The 14,942-nt window shown below is 34.8% G+C and overlaps 1 protein-coding gene across 2 annotated transcripts in view; it reads right to left on the reverse strand.

Moving 5' to 3' along the window:
* Positions 1 to 4,187: 4,187 nt before the first annotated feature.
* Positions 4,188 to 14,942, reverse strand: part of LOC148608732 (cysteine--tRNA ligase, cytoplasmic-like) — a 169,518-nt gene continuing 158,763 nt past the window's right edge. For both annotated transcript variants that reach the window (XM_088596443.1, XM_088596444.1), the window contains 9 exons: positions 12,045 to 12,145; positions 11,181 to 11,221; positions 10,686 to 10,834; positions 10,261 to 10,326; positions 9,077 to 9,158; positions 6,207 to 6,343; positions 5,594 to 5,653; positions 4,990 to 5,073; positions 4,188 to 4,502 (listed from right to left, as the gene is read on the reverse strand). In XM_088596443.1, coding sequence (XP_088452569.1) covers positions 4,365 to 4,502; positions 4,990 to 5,073; positions 5,594 to 5,653; positions 6,207 to 6,343; positions 9,077 to 9,158; positions 10,261 to 10,326; positions 10,686 to 10,834; positions 11,181 to 11,221; positions 12,045 to 12,145 — 858 coding nt within the window. In that variant the 3' untranslated portion in view covers positions 4,188 to 4,364. The remainder of the gene's footprint in view (positions 4,503 to 4,989; positions 5,074 to 5,593; positions 5,654 to 6,206; positions 6,344 to 9,076; positions 9,159 to 10,260; positions 10,327 to 10,685; positions 10,835 to 11,180; positions 11,222 to 12,044; positions 12,146 to 14,942) is intronic.

Consider the following 14,942-nt stretch of genomic DNA (forward strand, 5'->3'; position numbering starts at 1 on the left):
TGATAAATTGTAGGGAATTTGGTGGTGTTAATTCCCGAACGATGACCGCACATTCTTTTGTTTAATCGTTCTTGTGTTTCTCCGACATATACTAAACCACATAAGTTGCATTCTAGTCCATATATTAAGTTTGTTGATTTGCAACTTAAGTCATCTTGACTTCTTGTATGGAAAGTTTTGTTTGTAAGGGAAAGTAAGCGTCGGTTATAAGGATGTTGCATGTTTTGCAATTTTTAATACCACATTTTGATATGGTACAATGTGGTTGGTCATCGCTGTAGTCAAATATATCATTTAAAGTGATGGAACATGGTTTGATAATTTTGAAATAGCCAGAATTTTTGTACTTGAATAGATGGTCTGCAGCCGGACTGAACGTAGGATTGGGTACTTTTTGTTGAATGAAAAATGCAGGCAGGGATTTTCATGAGGAATCTAATAAAAAAAATCTTCGAAAACACACCAAAAATGATACTTATTTGGAGGTGGTTCCCTTATAATTTGTAAACTGTAAAAGAATCTGAAGTCTGATTGAAACTTTCATGAGGAATTTATATTTAAAAAAATCAAAATCAGACCAGAAATAAACAAGCTATGGTCAAGAAATCAGAAAAATGCCTGTCATGTTTCTGGCCTTTTTGTGGCCCCTCATTCTTATGTGGCCCAAGTCACAACCCCAAAAATCAATCCAAGTCTTCTTTTTGTGGTTTAGCACCTTGTGATGTAATTTAAAAAAAAAGATTCACTCACTAATAGACAAGTTATTGTCTGGACATCAGGAAAATGCATGTTTCTGGCCCCTAAATTTCTGAAAAGTTCAAGTCTTTACCCCAAAAATAAAACCAAGTTTGACCATTGTGGTATAGAATATTGTGGAACAATATCAGATATTCCTATGCTAAAGAACTTGACATAAAGGATACGACAGGCACTGTTAAGTCAACCTTATATCTTGACCTACATGTGTACACTTAGAGATCAATGGTAAAGGAAAACTATTGACCAAACTTGACGACAAACATGATGAATTCTTTCGGAATTGGCAGGTTTCCTCTTATCTGTGGCAACATCCTTTCAGCACCTGCGTATGGAGTTTTCATATCACAACTCCTATTTTTATGACTTTTTATATCGCCCTAAACTTCTTACAATTAGGCTTCTGGAACAGGGTTATATTGCTACAAGTTTGAAGTCATCGCTACAGAAGTTTTATGGACGTCATCATGAACTCGTGGGTCGTTACAGTGTATCCATCTGCACCATGAAAACTGATTTGTTCAACATGTCATAGTTTTCCTTCCCTCTTTCATCTATTCCGGACTTGGCTTTTTATGAGCAACTCGGTGGGTGTTGTTAGAAAAGCAGAGGATGCTTACCCTACTGGTGCACCTGGTCCATGCTCCCAGTTTTTAGTGGAGTCGTAGTTCCTCATTTACCTTTGTTACTTTGTATGTATATTTTAGTTACTTCATGTTCTTTGTTGTGTATGTCTGTTTTCCATGTCTGGTCTTTGTCCCTGGATTACATTCTTTTGATTTCTGCTAGAATCTTGGTTCCCTTGATTACTCTTTGATTTCCATTAAAATCTTGGTTCCCTTGATTACTCTTTGATTTCCATTAGAATTTTGGTTCCCTTGAATACTCTTTTATTGGAATAATGTAGTTAAATTCCATGAAATGCTTGGGTTTTTTTGGTCCCTAATTCTAAAACGTTGAAACCGTAACCCCAATATCAAAAACAACCTTCCTTTTGTGGTTTGGAACCTAGATCAACCACTAACCCACAACTCATTGTGGTTTTCTGACAAAACTGAAGCCACCATTGAATTCGCATTACAACTGTGGGTTATGTGTTTTAGTACAGTCCCTATACATGCTGTGGGTTATGTGTTGGTGTTTTAGTACAGTCCCTATATGTGCTGTGTTACCATTTATTTGTAATGTTGATAATATTCTTTTTTATTGGGCCTTTATTTCTCTGTACCCTCCAGGTACATTCTCTAAGACCTCATGATTCCCTTTGAATTAAATAAACTTAATATATTTATATATCTTTGTATAAATACAGATGATCATAGTAACACAGAGTTGCTGCTAAGTTCCTTATGATGACACCTTACCTACAATGTAGCCCTTATGATGACACCTGACCTACAATGTAGCCCTTATGATGACACCTGACCTACAATGTAGCCAGACTATTAAACCATCACAGAACTGAAAAAAATCTTTAGAAAGACATAATACGCTACATTCCTTCTCCAAACACAAGTTGTTTTTCAGCTAGCTACATATCCAAACCTTTACTTGTTTTTTTTTTAAATCTGGTTCCAGTAGAAGCAGTAATAATTTGGTCATGTACACTTGTCTGACAGATGAAACTGACAAATATACAAATTTTACTTGGAACAAAATCATCTATTTGCCAAATTTTGGAGTTTAAGTGGAAAAAATGAGTTTAGAATTTTGAGATGGAAAGTGAAAAAAAAAAAAAATGCCTTGCTGGGTGCAGATTGATGAGACAACTTGAACAATTTGGGCATGTATGGAAACAGCTTAGAATTTTGATTGTAATAAGACAATTGACCCAGGATGAAAATTTCATCAGAATCCAAGTGGTCACTTATTTCTGAATAATTCCAGTCAAAACCTCCAAAATCAATCTCAACCTTCCTTGTGGTACAATATCTAAGAGACCCAATCCTTTTTACTTATGTTATCATCCAGAAATTAGAAAAAATGCTTGCTACTAGCCCCTAGTAGCCCCTAGACTCAAGTCACAACCCCAAAATCAATGCTAGTCCAGGTATGGCACCTTGTGCAACAATTTTGAAGATATTCATTTACTAATAATCAAGTTATTGTCTTGATCAAGGCTCCAGAAATGGTAAAAAATGCAGGTCATAGACCAACAAATTTTGCTTATTACCGACAGCCATTTTCTTGTATTAAACAAAAAATTGCCAACCCCTATAAATTACAGTCTGCATGGTTTTATTAGTGTCTAAACATCCTGTCTACCTGTCTAATTGTTTATTGGAAATTAATTGACAGGTGTGCACCACCTGTAACTGTGATTTACCTGTCACTGATTGCATAATTGAATTAACAGTACATGTACATCACCATTAAATTGAAGTAACTTGGAGAATGTTCATACATTTTTTATTTATAAAATTAAGAAAAAGATTAACAAAAACTTAATGCACTACATCATTTTCCTGCAAATCTTTTAGTAGTACCAAAAGCATGTGGTATTTAAACTATGAAACAGTCAGAGTTTGTAATTATTAATTTATTGATTGAATACTTTTAACACTGGAGTCAACAACCCATTTAATCAATATACAAACTGTATTTCCACTTTTCTTTTATTTTTCAACATTTTCATCTCTCAGAACTTCGCGGATGTTTGCTGGTAAATGATAGAAAGTCCAAGAGATACAATGTTTTGTTTATGTGTTAGAACGTTCATATGTGGTCGAAATCAGACTCTGGACATAAGGAAAATGCTTTTTTGTAACCCCTTTCTAGCTCCACATTCCTAAAGGGTTAAAGCCTTAATCCCCAAATCAATCCCAGTCAGAACTTTGTGGCATAGAATATTTTGGAACAATATCAAAGACAACCATGTGCTTTTACTGGAGTTATATCCTTGAATTCTATGTAATGCCTATTTATGGCAGCTTTTTTGCCCTTTATTTTAAAATGGTTTGAGCCATAACCCCCAAAAATCTATAGAAACATCCCTTCTGTGGTTTGGAACCAAGAAATAAAATTTTATAAAGAATTCAAGAATAGCATGAAAACCAAGTGTCTACATATGACCACTGCATATATCATTGTATGATTGCAAATTTTTTATGGTCGTATAAAAATTGTGCTCATTAGAGCCTTATGTTACTAAGCCCCAGTAACACATGTTGTTTTCTTTGAAAAAAAAATGTTTCAATTCTGTAATGTGACTTTACATAACAATCTCTGTTCCATTCCTTAAATTTTATTCTTGAATCCAATAATAATTTCTTGTATGTTGGTCTTATATTTTTACTTACAGCATTATTCTGAAACAAATTTTTTGTCAAAGCAATTTTTCAACAAGGACCTCAGTAACTTGTGATAGATAATCAATTAGCAATGACAATGACAATACCTTCTGTAATTGGGCAAAATAAGAGGTATTAAGACCAGGTACTTTCCTGTATAATTTAGGAAAAAATATGACAAGTAACATACAAATTATATCTAAGACTACATTTAATAAATAATGGTAGAAGACAACATGCATGACAGATCAAAAATTATTAAAAAAAAAATGTCCAAGTTCCTGATCCAGCCATTTCTAAATAGCCAAAATATCCATGTTATTGTCCATCAGATTTAGCTCCATGGCTAGCCATAAGTTTGTTGTATTTTTTTTCCTGTGTTTCATACTGCTTTGTAAGCTTCTTCAGGGCAGATTTTGTCAACTCTTTGCCCTCTGCATCATGCGTTGGTATTCCCTGAAACAATAAAGTCAGCATTCTTAAAACACAAATTAATTTCATTTGAATTATTTCTTCTTGAAAGCTCATGGAAGCTGGGTTAATATGAATATCTCCTGTACAGAAAACTTACTTCCTCACTTATTCTACTATAAAAGGTTAAACAAAAAAGACAAGATTATAACCCAACTCAAGTTTATAAAATCCTTTCATTGTAACGATACAAGTAAGAAATTACTATAAGGATCATTAAGACCCAGTCTACAACACTTATTCACCCTTAAAGTAAAGACTCACCAGAACTTACATATACAAAGCTGAAAGTGCCATGCATCAGATTCATATCAACATATAAGAATCAGACTATCATATGAGTCAAGCAACAAGTGGCACTTTTGGCAGTGTAATACTATCAATATTGACCTTTTTAACTATCAGCAGATTTAAACAGATACTTTATTAGTCAATTGATTACATTAAAAAACTGTTAAAACTATTATCATACCCTGTCATCAAACTTGGAATATTTATCTGTTTCCTTTTTGAAGAGTTCCGATGGCGGAATTCTGTCAAGAGCTTCTTTGGCGGCCTGGAAAAAAAGACAACCCTGTGTAGCAAAGACAATCCAGTGTAAAAAAGTCAATCCTGTGTAACAAAGTCAATCCTGTCTAACAAAGACAATCCTGTGTAACAAAAACAATCCTGTGTAACAAATATCCCCCAGTTATCACGTCTGGGGATTAGGATGCACTTCTAACATTCTAACATTAATTACAATATTTTGTGGTTACAGACTTGTTTTATTCTGTAAATACAGGAATCATATATTAATATAGCTAATACTGGATACCTCTTAGGGAATGTATTATCTAACTAAAAGGTCGATTTAAGTCCACTTGAAGAGAGTTCATTCTCTTTGTGCCTGTTGGTTTAGGAGAAGTGAGAGAAGTAGCAACAGAAAGATGAGTGGACAGACACAGACAATGTCTTTCCAACATAGCCCTTAATTTGTGGGTAGTACAACTTTATTGTGAAATTATTTTAATGGATACATTTCTTTTAATTTTTTAATTGTATCCTTCATACTAATTTCCTGAAAACCTACATACCTTAGCAGCTTCCTGTTCTCTTTTCTTCCTCTCTTTCTCTATCTTTCTTTGCTCTTCTAACTAACGATGTGAAAAAAGGTTATAAAAGTACACAATGTTTATTAATTTATAGAGCAAAAAAAAAACAAGAAGACACATACATCATCTTCCACAATGATTGATTGATTGATTGTGGTTTCATGTCATATTTCATGATGAGAACATCTGACCAATCAAACAGACAGTGCTTTTTACCAGTCCAACACTTATTGCTCACAGGAGCAACAGACCACAAGTAGGAATGTCACCACAATCAGACACACTGTTTTGACTCTATGTAAACCATTCATTACTCTATATCTCCTAATTGTGGCATGTGAGAAGCTGTGACAACTAATTTCACCAATCTTTGATGTGATTTGGCTGAATATCCTACATTCAATACAAACGCACCACCACAAGCCCACTGAAGGATACAAACCCACCACCACAACCCACTGAAGGATACAAACCCACCACCACAAGCCCACTGATGGATACAAACCCACCACCACAAGCCCACTGAAGGATTCATACCAATGTAAAATCAAAGGGTGTTAATATCTACAGATCTGGTCTTCTTTATTGTACCTACCTCTCTCTCCTTCCTGATGATTTCTGGGTCCATGAATTTAATGACTGCAGGGGCATCATCTTGGTCCTCTAACCGTACACCAAGATCAGGCAAGACTTTGTTTCGTACCTCATCACACTGTTTCAGTACAGGTATGACTAATAATCAGATATAATTTTAAATTATCACACAAGACAGAAGTTCACAAGTATAGAAATAACTTATTATCACACAAGACAGAAGTTCACAAGTATAGAAATAACTTATTATCACACAAGACAAAAGTTCACAAGTATAGAAATAATATCTTATCACACAAGACAGAAGTTCACAAGTATAGAAATAATATATTATCACACAAGAGAGTTCACAAGTATAGAAATAATATAAAATAGAAATACTACACATAGCAGTGTATTTCTACTACAAATAACAGTATATTCTTAATACACACAGCAATGTACTCCTACTACAAAAAAGCAGTATATTCCCAATACACTACACACAACAGTATATTCCTACTACACTACACACGACAGTTTATTCCTACTACACTACACATAGCAGTATATTCCTACTACACTACACACAACAGTATATTCCTCCTACACTACAAACAGCTGTGTATTCCTACTACACTACACAGCAGTATATTCCTACTACACTACACACAACAGTATATTCCTACTACACTACACATAGCAGTGTATTCCTACTACACTACACACAACAGTATATTCCTACTACACTACACATAGCAGTATATTCCTACTACACTACACACAGCAGTATATTCCTCCTACACTACAAACAGCTGTGTATTCCTACTACACTACACAGCAGTATATTCCTACTACACTACACATAGCAGTATATTCCTACTACACTACACACAACAGTATATTCCTACTACACTACACATAGCAGTATATTCCTACTACACTACACATAGCAGTATATTCCTACTACACTACAGACAGCTGTGTATTCCTACTACACTACACATAGCAGTGTATTCCTACTACACTACACACAACAGTATATTCCTACTAAACTACACATAGCAGTGTATTCCTACTACACTACACGCAACAGTATATTCCTACTACACTACACACAGTAGTATATTCCTACTACACTAAAAACAGCTGTGTATTCCTACTACACTACACATAGCAGTATATTCCTACTACACTACACATAGCAGTGTATTCCTACTACACTACACACAACAGTATATTCCCAATACACTACACATATCAGTATATTCCTACTACACTACACACAACAGTATATTCCTACTACAATACACACAACAGTGTATTCCTACTACACTACACATAGCAGTTTATTCCTACTACACTACACATAGCAATGTATTCCTACTACACTACACACAACAGTATATTCCTACTAAACTACACATAGCAGTGTATTCCTACTACACTACACGCAACAGTATATTCCTACTACACTACACACAGTAGTATATTCCTACTACACTACAAACAGCTGTGTATTCCTACTACACTACACATAGCAGTATATTCCTACTACACTACACATAGCAGTGTATTCCTACTACACTACACACAACAGTAATTTCCCAATACACTACACATATCAGTATATTCCTACTACACTACACACAACAGTATATTCCTACTACAATACACACAACAGTGTATTCCTACTACACTACACATAGCAGTTTATTCCTACTACACTACACACAATAGTAAATTCCTACTACACTACACATAGCAGTATAGCAGTATATTCCCAATACACTACACATAGCAGTGTATTCCAAATATACTACACATAGCAGTGTATTCCTACTACTCAAAGCAGTATATTCCTACTACACCACACATAGCAGTATATTCCCAATACACTACACATAGCAGTATATTCTTACTACACTACAAACAGCTGTGTATTCCTACTACACTACACACAGCAGTATATTCCTACTGTTGAGACCAAAGTGTTTGATTTTGGTGATTGATTGATTTCACACAATTTGCGTAGAATTATATGTTACATTGGTTTATGTCCCTTTAAAAAAGCTTACTCTTAAATGAAAACAATGAAGGTCACATATCTATTTCGATGAAGAATTATCAGAATGATCACTTTTGAGGGTTTATTGAGTCTACCAATATGGTATGTACATTTATGTTTCTTGAAAACCCATTTGATATGTGTATTTTATATATGCATAATGTTTTTGATATATTGTTCTAGATATTGACTTGTGGCTATATTTATCCGAGGTGTCCTTTTCCATGTAAATGTTTAAATGTCCAGAGACAATAACAACACCAATCTTATATTTTGTCATTCCACACAAATAATACATATTTATTTATAGTTACTCTCTCTTAAACGGGTCACTTTCGATTTTTCCATTTTTCACTGTCCACAAAGTGCTACTCGATATTTCCACTTTTCCCACTAAGTATCTAGTGCGAATCGGATTTTGTATTTTTGCTATACTATTTATGTGAATTGTAACATTTGTATTTTTGTGAAAGTATTTTGACAAATGCTTATGAATGTTATTCTTTTATATTTTGTAGTTAATCGTTCTCATATTGATACTGAATAAACTTGAATGAGACGAATTAGTATATGACTACACTACACACAACAGTATATTCCTACTATACTACACATAGCAGTATATTCCCAATACACTACACATTGCTGAGTCCCCCATTCCCACTACATTCCATGGTAAAGAGCATCATAAATTTAAAGTAAACAAATTGCAGTACATATACCACACAAAAATATTTGAGCAACAAAGTGTCTCTGTGTATCTTTACAAGTGTCAAAGACCCATTAATGCCATAGGTCAGAATCAAGAACATGAGTTGACTTACTTTTCTGCTCAATAGCTACTTTGCGTACATTATCTCTGAATTCTGCAAAGGCATTCAGGTATGGCATAACTGTCTCTTCAACCTACAAAAAGAGAAGAAAGATACAAAATATCAGACTGGTTTTAATGAATAAAATGTTCTAGGTTATATATATAATGAGAATAGGTATGGTGTTTATGTCAAAGAGACAACAACACCACCACAATGAAAATGTCAACCCAAGCCACCCATTGGTCTTTAATGAATAACATATCTAAGCACATCAAGCATCTTATTCTAACATGTACACAATCTGATGTCAATTACATGTACAAAGGTTTCATGTCATTTACATATACACAGGTAAATGGAAAAAAGGAGAGATATGGTAAAATGCAACAAGTTCACTGGTGTAAAACCTAAATCCAAAATACACTTACATCTATGTACACAGGTTAATGTCACTTACATGGTCAGTCTTTTGTCACTTATATGGCTAATCTTATGTCACTTGCATGTATGTACATAGGTTAATTTCACTTACATATATGTATGCAGGTTAATGTCACCTACATGGTCACAGTGTTATGTAACTTACATATATCTACACAGGTTAATGTCACTTACATGGTCACAGTCTTCTGTCACTTAGATATATATATATATACACAGGGTTATGTCACATATATGTACACAGGTTTAATATCACTTACAAGATCAGTCTTATGTCACTTACATATATGTACACAGGTTAATGTCACTTACATGGTCACAGTCTTATGTTATTTACACATATGTATACCGGGTTATGTCACTTACATGGTCACAGTCTTATGTCACTTACATATATGTACACAGGGTTATGTCACTTACATTTTCAGTCTTACGTCATTTACATATATGTACACAGGTTAATGTCACTTACATGGCCAGTCTTATGTCACTTACACATATGTACACAATATAATGTCACTTACATGGCCAGTCTTATGTCACTTACATATATGTACACAGGTTAATGTCACTTACATATATGTACACAGGTTAATGTCCCTTACATGGCCACTGTCTGATGCCACTTACATGTATATTCTGATGTCACTTACACATATATACAGAGGCTAATGTCACATACATGTACATACTCTGTTGTCAATTACATGTACACAGCCTGATGTCACATTTTACAGTTTGAAGTTACTTACATTGACACTTTGAGCTCCTCCCAATGGGAATCCAATGCTGTCATCTGTTTCTATTGCACCAAACATCTGAAATATAAAACACTGTCAGCATACCTAGTAAAAAGTATTTCAGCTCTGCTTGCATTTTTACATATACTAAGAATGTCAAAATGCAGCACCTCCCTAAGTAATCATCAACTTCCTGCAGTTATATATAATCTTTTATTTATACACTCTTGTAGAGAATGTATAGCTAGCTTTAAATATCTAAAACTTTGATAAAAATCACTTCCCTTCATACTCACTTTAAAGTTTGCAATATATTTAGCAATACTCACTTTAAGAAGATCTGTGATATATTTAACCACACTCACTTTAGGAAGATCTGTGATATATTTAACCACACTCACTTTAAAAAGATCTGTGATATATTAAGCCATACTCACTTTAAGAAGATCTGTGATATATTTAGCTATATTCTGTAAAAGCATTCTGTTAGGTAGTGTTTTATCAGATTTATGTTTGTTGATGTAGATGTTACTGGATTTGATAAGTTCTCTCACTTCTTCCAATGCAGATCTAGTATCTATTGAATCTGGTCAAATATCATAGTTTATGTATAAGAATAAAATGCTTTGCATGTCACAGCTTGCTATGACCACTGATGTAAAACAGTTTGGGCTATTAAAGGCACAACATTTAAACTTGATGCAGCCCTTAATTATGACTTGTAAAAACTAAATACAGCTCTATACTATGACAGTGATTATACTGGTACCAATAAATGTTCTGATATTGAATAAAACCAACCAAACTGTGAGCAATACTTACTAAATGGATAATCAATCCCCCCATTCCCCCATTTAATAACACACAATTTTTACTGTGGTAAACTTTGAGGTATTATACAATAATAAGACACCTTAGATTGTTCAACATACCACAAAGAGCTGTATGTACATTGGTTCTTGTATCCATCAACCTGTCAAAACATTTCACATTCTATAAATAATTTAACTACAATACTGATAAAAAGAACATAAAAGACAAGTAGAGTTATCTCCCCTTAAACTTCATCACTAAATATTCATTTGGATGTTTAATAGATGATCTCTTACTTATGATAAAATATACATCCTACTGACTGATGCCATGGTCCACTTTGATCTGGTCTATTAGGGAAAGGAAATGGTATGTGAAAGAAAGCCAAAGGTCCACTTTGATCTGGTGTATTAGGTGAAGGAAATGGTATGTGAAAGGAAGCCATGGTCCACTTTGTACTGGTGTTTTATGTGAAGGGAATGGTATGTGAAAGGAAGCCATGGCCACTTTGATCTGGTGTTTTATGTGAAGGGAATGGTATGTGAAAAGAAGCCATGGTCCACTTTGATCTGGTGATTTATGTGATGGGAATGGTATGTTAAAGGAAGCCAAGGTCCACTTTGATCTGCTGATTTATGTGACGGGAATAGTATGTGAAAGGAAGCCATGGTCCACTTTGATCTGGTGCTTTATGTAAAGGGAATGGTATGTGAAAGGAAGCCATGGTCCACTTTGATCTGGTGTTTTATGTGAAGGGAATGGTATGTGAAAGGAAGCCATGGCCACTTTGATCTGGTGTTTTATGTGAAGGGAATTGTATGTAAAAGGAAGCCATGGTCCACTTTGATCTGGTGATTTATGTGAAGGGAATGGTATGTGAAAGGAAGCAATGGTCCACTCTGATCTAGTGATTTATGTGAAAGGGAGACATGGTCCACTTTGATCTGGTCATTTATGTGAAAGGAAGACATGGTCCACTTTACCTTTGATTGAGAGTGACTTCATCTTCATTCCACTTGTGAAAGGCAGCAACTCCAGTGGAGGCTGTAGCCCGTAGTATACTCTGTATCGTCAGAAAAAACTCCTACAAATAAATAATAACAAGTATATCAAATTGCAATTTATTTCTTATTTTACTTAATTTAAAGAAGGATAGATTAAAATTATTACAATGGATTGGAGCTTATAAGTACTAGCAATGTGAGGTCTTATATGTAGTGAAGTATCATTAATAGTAAATGGTTAAACCAGTCTGGATCGACCCTGAATCTCTAATCGCAGACCCAATAAAATTTCTTTTCAACTGCTCAAAGGTTGTTTGAATCTCTCAGTTGGAAACCCAAGAAAACTTTTGGCTTGGCATTCAACAATTATTCTTCAAAAAACACAGCACAATTACCAATCAACCAGGCAAAGTGCCACTCCACATGGACACAATTGTTTAGTCACAAATGGTGCCAGAGCACATGAAAGTTTGTATATTGAAACATAAGCTACACAACAGATAAAAAAAATTTCACTAAGCGGCTAAACTGATTCAGTTGATATAGAAAAAAAAATTAAAGGGAGCTTCCCACAATAGAAATATACACCTTCCCAAAGATTCATGTTAATTGGTGCAAGCATTTTAGAGTTATTGTGTGAAAATGTTTGGGACAGACAGATGGACTGATTGTAACATGGAAACATTGGCTTCAGACAGGGAGAGACAGATGGACTTACTGTACCTTGGAAACATTGGCTTCAGTGTGGGACAGATAGACTGATTGTACCTTGGAAACATTGGATTCAGCATGGGACAGACAGATGGACTGATTGTACCTTGGAAACATTGGCGTCAGCGTGGGACAGATAGATGGACTGATTGGAACTTGGAAACATTGGCTTCAGTGTGGGACTGACAGATGGACTGATTGTAGCTTGAAAACATTGGATTCAGCATGGGACAGACAGATGGACTGATTGTACCTTGGAAACATTGTCTTAAGTGCGGGACAGACAGATGGACTGATTGTACCTTGGAAACATTGGCTTCAGTGTGGGACAGACAGATGGACTGATTGTACCTTGGAAACATTGGCTTCAATGTGGGACAGATAGATGGACTAATTGGAACTTGGAAACATTGGCTTCAGTGTGGGACAGATAGATGGACTAATTGGAACTTGGAAACATTGGCTTCAGTGTGGGACTGACAGATGTACTGATTGTAGCTTGGAAACATTGGCTTCAGTGTGGGACTGACAGATGGACTGATTGTACCTTGGAAACATTGGCTTTAGTGTGGGACAGACAGATGGACTGATTGTACCTTGGAAACATTGGCTTCAGTGTGGGACAGACAGATGGACTGATTGTACCTTGGACACCATCATATTTTTGAGCATGTCTATTTTTAGTCCTGATCTCTCACAATACGCATTCATTAGCTTTAGTAGAGCTGTCTTTAATTTTGAAATGAACGATATTAAATCACAAGTGACAGCCAGCAAACATGTAAAGTATTAATTTCCACACACAATACACACGTGTTCATTAATACTGTAATCATATATAATTAGTATTGATTAAACATGTGTCAAAAATGAATATCATTTTATAATTATAAAAGACAGAAGACTTGGTGTAATGACTTATCAAAAGAGATGCTGAAGGAGTATATTTGTCCCTGAACTATTACTTCCTAAATTGTCAATTCTATGCATTTCAATGATTTTTATGGATTTTAGAGGTTTGTAAGTGTTTTATTCTGCATTTTCATGATATCCAGACAATAACTATAAGTGAATGGATCTCTATGAAACTACTACTAAAGGAAGGCTTGGATTGATTAGGGGTGGTGAAAGAGTAATCAAGGGAACCAAGATTCTAGCCAAAATAAAAAAAATGTAATCCAGTAAAAAGACCAGATATGGAAAACAGACAAACACAACAAAGAATAAAGTAACTGAAATAATATGTACAAAGTAACAAATTAAATGAGCCACTTGGACTCCACTAAAAACTGGGAACATGTACCAGGTCTGCCAGTAAAGTAAGCGTCCTCTGCTTTTTTAGAAACAACTGCGGATTTGCTCATAAAAAGTCAAGTCTGGGGTAGATGAAAGAGGAAAGGAAAACTATGACATGTTGAACAATTCAGTTCTCATGGTGCAGATGGATACACTGTAACAATCCACAAGTATATGATGATGACCATAAAACTTCTGTAGTGATGACTTCAATCTTGTAGCAACATAACCTTGTTCCAGAAGCCTAATTGTAAGAAGTCTAGCATGATACAAAAAGTCTGTGTAGTTACGGCAAGCTCTGGCATAACAAATGAGTTGTGATATGAAAACTCGACAGATGAAAGTCGACAATTCTGAATGAAAATTCATCATGTTTGTTGTAAAGTTTGGTCATTAGTTATCCTTTACCATCGATCTCTAAGTGTAGGTGAAGATATGTGGCTGACTTACCGAAACGATAATATGTTATCTATATAGTGGAAACCGAGAGTAAAGGATCTAGCTAAACAATGGTCTTTCTTTTGGATCAGATCATCTATAAAGTGAAAGAATAGGTCAGTAAGAAATGGGACACAATTTGTTACCATTTGAATGCTGACCCTTTGTTGAACAAGAGGCTCTCAGGAGCCTGAATCGCTCTTCTGGTTGAATTTTGCCTTTCAAAGGCAATAAATTTAAAGAGAAGTTGTCCAACAATTTTGACTCAAGAATTCTTTGGTAGGACTAATCATAAGATCTTCTCAACAATTGGAAGTTTCTTTTAATCGATCATAGTTTTCAAGATATTGACTGAAAACTTAAAAAAAGGAGTAATTTTTCCCCTTTCAAGGGCAATAACTCTTACAAGGAGTCATCTGACAACATCCCTGA

Source organism: Perna viridis, chromosome 8 (assembly GCF_037379345.1).
Source record: "Perna viridis isolate PV_CMFRI_1.1 ecotype Kerala chromosome 8, ASM3737934v1, whole genome shotgun sequence".
In the NCBI taxonomy this organism is placed as follows: Eukaryota; Metazoa; Mollusca; class Bivalvia; order Mytilida; family Mytilidae; genus Perna; species Perna viridis.